General features: G+C 33.9%; 1 protein-coding gene across 1 annotated transcript in view; it reads left to right on the top strand.

The window, feature by feature from the left end:
* The window catches only part of LOC111639440 (nose resistant to fluoxetine protein 6-like), a 37,225-nt gene extending 31,564 nt beyond the window's left edge, over positions 1-5,661 (top strand). The window contains exon 8 of the mRNA XM_023385332.1: positions 4,897-5,661. Coding sequence (XP_023241100.1) covers positions 4,897-5,088 — 192 coding nt within the window. The 3' untranslated portion in view covers positions 5,089-5,661. The remainder of the gene's footprint in view (positions 1-4,896) is intronic.
* Positions 5,662-6,216: the final 555 nt, after the last annotated feature.

Raw genomic sequence — 6,216 nt, 5'->3', positions numbered from 1 at the left:
GGAAAAAGTGGAAAGACAAATTTTTATGACAAACGGATACATAAATCGTAAATTTAAGGAAAATAAATTCTAGAGCTTTTTCTGTACCTGGTGCATCTCTCTCATTCATTAAATTTAGTCGTAAATGACGCTGTCGAAGTAACGGTTAATTTTTTAACATTATACAAGAATTATACACGTTTTTTTCTACATCTCCTTAGAGATGAGATGTACGAAATTGTAATATCACTGGTTTAACATAGAAATCCGTGAGTAATATAAAATCGGACAGAGGAATAAAAATATCAAATGTTTTAATGGATTTTTAAACTCCTGTCAACTATACAGAACTATCGTAAAAACATACCAGTAAATTCTTATCGGTTGGGTTAAGTTATAAATCTACTCGTTATTCACGTAATCGGCCAAATATCTAGCGGGCGGGCGGCTAACAGCCCGGAGCCGGTCCGGATAGAATTGGAAGCGTTGGAATGTGTAGCATCGACTTAAGGTCGTAGGCTTCCACCGGATAAACCGGGTGATGTTGGTGCTCTGTAAAGCGCGTGCGCAAATTTGGCTTTTTATGAAAGCCGAATTTATTAAAATAAATTGTTAAATATTTTTTCTTTACGAGGATCAGTTTAGAGCAGTGTTTTTCAACCTGTGGGTCGCGACCCCCAGGGGGTCGCGAAGCCTTACACGGGGGGTCGCGGGTAAAAGAAAAAGACAAGTGTTTGTAGGACCTATACTATATTAACCCTGCGTTAGTGCACTGAGTTTTTTTCGGCATTAGTGCAGTGGGGCGTTTGTCAACCCCAACATCTTTTTGGGTCCATAAACTATGTAAGTAAAAATTCATAAAGATTTACTCATTTATTTGGTAAAGGCATGTGTGATTATACATATGATTATATTCAGGTATGATTACATATTATATTAGTACATAAATCCTCGAAAATAAAAAAGAACATTTATCAAAACTCATTACATTAGATCTTATTATTAAACCAATAGTAAAAATCTAAATTGTTTTTTAAGAAACTACAATTTCAGCGAAAAAGCTGTATCTGTTTATTATACAGTACAGTTGGTTTTTTGATTGACATTTAGGTCTGAATGATGGGTTTCGCCAGGGAGGGGCCAGAAAATGATAGCCGAAAAAGTGCTGAGATGACTCGTAAAAAAAGTAATAAGTAGAAAAGTAGGAGTTAAAGACTATCATCCTAAATAAAAAAAAAAGGTCAACAGCACTTAGAACCCAATGTTCTTATGAGAGGGAAGTATCATACTATACGTGTCCTAAGTTATTGTTGATCCCTCTTAAATTCTCATTTTGGCCAATAATAATTTCTCTCAACAGAAAGAAAATTAAATACATAACTTTTAAAATCACTGATATAGTTTTAATATGGCCCTAGGGGGTCGCCAGAACTTTTTCACTTGTAAAGGAGTCGCGTATTCAAAAAGGTTGATAAACACTGGTTTAGAGAAATAAACAACAAACCGATATTTAAAACGAACGTAAAACTTTTTTCCCACAAACTTAATTTTGTGTTGAGGATGATACATCCAATGTGTCTCCCGGAATGTATGAAAAGACGAAAGAAAAACAACTATTGGACGGAGGCAGTAGGAAAAACCCAAAGACAACCCCCTTTATAAATAGGGGGGGTCGATGCGTCAAAAAGTCAGTCTCCGGAGTTTGGTTTGAACTGTGGATTTACGTGAACGGATTAGCCGCTACCCGGAACTGTTCGAATCGTCGCCTAAAGAAATATCAACGTTCGAAAGAACTTTGTTCCACACAGAGACTCGAAGACTAAACGACTATTTGCCAACTTATATCAAGGTATTTATCCTCGCGCGAATTAAATGTGAACTCTTTCTCATAAATACAGGTAATTGGGAGAGAAGTAGATATGTTAACTGAATCGATTGTATATAGCTTAAATAGGACAATAAACGGACATTATGTATAGATTATGTAGAGTGTAATCCCTCTGATTCTCTCTTTACGCCTCCACCTCGGAACTAATAGTCCACATACGCGACTGTTCGCGCGTAAATTCGAACGTAACGGTCTCTGTGTCTACCCAGAAGACACAGTGGTGTCAGTCCTGATAAATTTGTCATTGCCGTCTTCGCCGACGAAATGTCGACCCTTTGGTCCTGTGGTGCCAAAGCATAGAGGGGGGCCCTTCGGCATTGTCACACAGAGATTCCACTCCGCCACTAATATTCGAATATACAATAGCAATCTTATTTTTTTTTCCACGTGTAGTATAGAAATTTGTAATAAGATACATAATGCTGTTATAATGAAATATTGTACGATTACTTTCGTATAATTAAAATTAGTATGTATTTATTTTTTAGAAAATACAAGGGAAGCGGCTAATACAAGCGAAAATACAAGGGACAAAGCGAAAAATACAAGGGAAGCCGCTTCTAATGACAGCACACCACTGGTGGAGAAAGTTGGTGCTTTGTAGGACTGTAGTTTCCTTTTGCCTGTTGCTCAGTCGTTTTAGATTATAAGCTTAAAAACATATATATAGTGTACGTTAAAGTATGTAGTTGTCCGTCGAAGCGATTAAAGCTAAGTATCATTTAAGCTATCCATATTCTATAGTATAGGACAGGGGTGGCCAACAGTTTTTGCCCCCGGGCCAGATTGGAAAGAAAACTTTTTCCACAGGCCGAACCAGAGGCTGCCCTAGGAAGATTTTGAGGTGGTGCGAGATCTCATTGTAGTTCACCCCGTAGTAACTGAATTGTAGTAGAGATTACAGATACATTTTCTACATTATCATGCTTTGTCAACATTCTACGCTGTACTTAAGAGATTTGTAATGAAGGATTAACTCTAAACGCACAGTGAGTTGGTGACCTGGTTTTTTTATTTTTAGGCGTCAGAACTTTTCATCGAGCTATTCGAACTTCAATACCTAATATTGAAAAATTGATCGCGGGCCACATAAATTCATTAAATGGGCCGGGTTGGCCATGCCTGGTATAGGATATGAAAAATTAACGAATGTAATCCCTGTGCATGTGAATTTCCAAATGAAATGTGAATGTAAGTAGAGTACTTTACATTTCTAGATATTTTTACATTTATGTTGTGAGAAAAAAATCAAGACCATTTCGAAATTCTAATGTCGAAAGTAAAATTCACAAATTGGAAATACAAGCCATAACAGATTTTATTGCATTTGGACTGTCAAATATCTTCTGGACGCATTGAAGGAGTAGTTTTATCACCATTACCCGGTATTTAAATGTAATTGAGATTAATATAATAAAAGCTACGACGTAATTTCAAAACTAATGGCAATTCTACAGTAACAATAAAAACAAATTGAAGAAGCCAACCTTTTGTTTTTGAGTGTATTTATTATTAATTACTATAAAAGGACAATTAAAATAATGACGGTAATTAAAGTAGTTCTTCGTTTTATAAGTACGAAGAATCAACTAAATAAAAGTCTTTCATACAAAAACAGTTATTATTGTTTTTTGTATGAAAAATGATTTAAATTTTCGTTTTGCATTCATTTGATCAGAACTGTTAGAAAAATACAAATAGTTTCTATCACTTATAAGAAATACTATTTTAATTTTAACAGAATGTTACAAATTTTCACAGTTATATGTCAGTTCTGATATATGTAATTTTTTTCTTTCGAATTTACTTTTTAATTTTATTTAAAAAAATCGTATTTAAAACTACAAATATTAGTAAATGTAATGTGATTTTTTTCATATGAATATAACTAAACTTGATTTTTGGCGAATTTTTAAAATAATATAACCTGACTGACCTTGAATGACCTAAATGGCCCTTGGTCGTTAAGGAAAGTAGAAGAAAGTACGGCGGCGGTACTCCTGAGCAAGAGCGGGCGCCGTAGAATTAAACGGGCGAGACGTAAAACCATCTCTCACCAGCATTTCGGCCATCAGTTCCGGTTGTTCTACCACGACGCAGGCAGGAAAGCCAATGACCGACATCGTGAAAGATCGAAAAAAAAAAATAGTGTGCCGAGTTCCGAAGAAATAAAATCAATGGGATTTACGTATTTTTGGCTCCGACGTAGGACATTACGTTTTGATTTAAAAATTTCAGTACGAGTGAAATGCAAATGGCAAACACCAACTGTTGGCTCGTGTACTCGAACTGGTAGATGCTTTCAAATGTTTTAATAAAAGCAGTGGAATTCTCGACGCAGTCTTGACGATCATTTCCTTGTGCCGATTGACGTCGATACCCAATTTCGTAGATTGTAAAACCGTCATTCTGAAACCATATTTAATTTAATATATTTTCCACTAATAACCGCTGGAAAATTTTGAAAAATCAGTTGTTAGTGTACACTACAATCGCGTACTCTACNTTTTCATTAACAATGACCACTTATCGTATAGTATAAAAATAGTTAATTTTAATAATATAATAATTTATAGTATTTTTTGTTTTATTGTAATTAATGTAAATATTCTTAGTCTAATTGAACATGAAATGAAGTTTTTGCCAGGACACCCATGAGATCGTTTATGTCAGCAACATTTATGTCGCCTAGGAGTCATCTAGATATCGGGTCAATGTCATTCATCTTAACTTACGAGAATGCCTCCATATCTAAGTTCACTTCCCAGTGCTATTGGCTTCGAGTGATGACTACGGTACTAAGCCCATTGCTACAATTAAGCAGATGTTATTGATGCTTATATTGTGGGTCTCTAATTCAGCAATATAATATAGAATATTTCCAAAAATTTTCGCACCAATGTTAAGTCTGCTTTGATTGAGCAGTAAAATATTACAATCTTTGTTGATCAACTAAAACGTTTTTTTATGATATTGCGATTTAACTTTTCAGAGGTTTTTTCATAACTGATTACATTTATTTTTTACAGTGGCTGCTTTATTCTTTTGTTATGTTCTTGTCACTTATTGCTGCTCTGTTCTTCTTTGTATTCTTCGAATCCCCATTGAACAGTCTTCTGTCTATCGTGCTAAGAAGTAGAACATCGCAAGAAACAGTAATTCCCAATCAAAACGTTACAGAAATGAAGACAGGAAAAAGTTCAAAAATTTCTGTTTTTTGATAAACGTTGCAAATTATATTAACATTATATGTGCTGATGAGATAAGACTATGTTAATTAAATAACTATAAGTACAGTATATTCAGTATGAGTTATTATGACAATGTCATATGTCTCGCAAGTGGTATAAGGTTCTGCTTGATCTTTATTGCTGCTTTCGTATACTTATATGATTTTTTCTTGTAAACTTGGTTCATACTACTTACATTTGTAATAATCTTTTTATAATTTTCCTGACTGTTATGTTTTATAATATACACAGAGACTGTAACTAGGACCCAATTTAACGTCTAACAGGTAAATAAAATAGTAGCTAACTAAACTCGTTGGAATTAAATAATTGTTTATCTTTGTTTATTTTGAAACTGTGTCTTCTTTAATTTGTTTTTTTCTGTCACATCCAAGGAAAACCTTGTAAATACCGGCATCGCAAGTGTGATCTATGTACTGTTCAGTCTTATGCCGAGAATGTTTAAGTCTACAAATTTTTAACTGTAAATATGTAATTTTAACCAAGATATATCTTGTTAAGAAGTTCTAAATAATATATATCACAAGAAAAGCCGACAGCAGAAGAGCGTATACCGAAACGTGTATTGGCCAAAATAAATTTTTGAATATAGATTAGTGTCAAAGATATATAGTGTCTATTTATGCATTTAGCTGTGACAGAAAAAACCAATTTTTTACTATGTTAATATATAAGAAAGATGGAAATATTAATATTATCTATATAAAAGAATAATAACTACAGTATTTATTCTATAATGTACACCATAATTAAGTGACGCGGTTATCAAGTATTTCTAACAAGCAGTGTTTGTCTGCTACTGTAAAATTTACCACTGCTGTAATAATGATTAGCGCATTTATTCCTAAATACGAAAAACCCTTATCAAACTGCAGTAATTTATATACCATATTTTATATCATATTTTAACGGTCATAACGTTTATTGGAAATCGCCATACGAGTAGCAATACCGTATTGTAATGAATTATTTGAGAGAAGTGCGTGGAATAACAAGAAGTTACTATGTGAGAATGTTGGAGGAATGTTAAATGAAGCCAACTGACCAAGAAGTAAGTAAATTGATTCTACGATGATTTGGCCACGTTGAGAGAACAAA

Source organism: Centruroides sculpturatus, unplaced genomic scaffold (assembly GCF_000671375.1).
Source record: "Centruroides sculpturatus isolate CEXI.00-Female unplaced genomic scaffold, Cexi_2.0 scaffold973, whole genome shotgun sequence".
Classification (NCBI taxonomy): Eukaryota; Metazoa; Arthropoda; class Arachnida; order Scorpiones; family Buthidae; genus Centruroides; species Centruroides sculpturatus.
The sequence above is the reverse complement of the archived record's forward strand: the minus strand, read 5'-3'. Positions and strand labels throughout refer to the sequence as shown.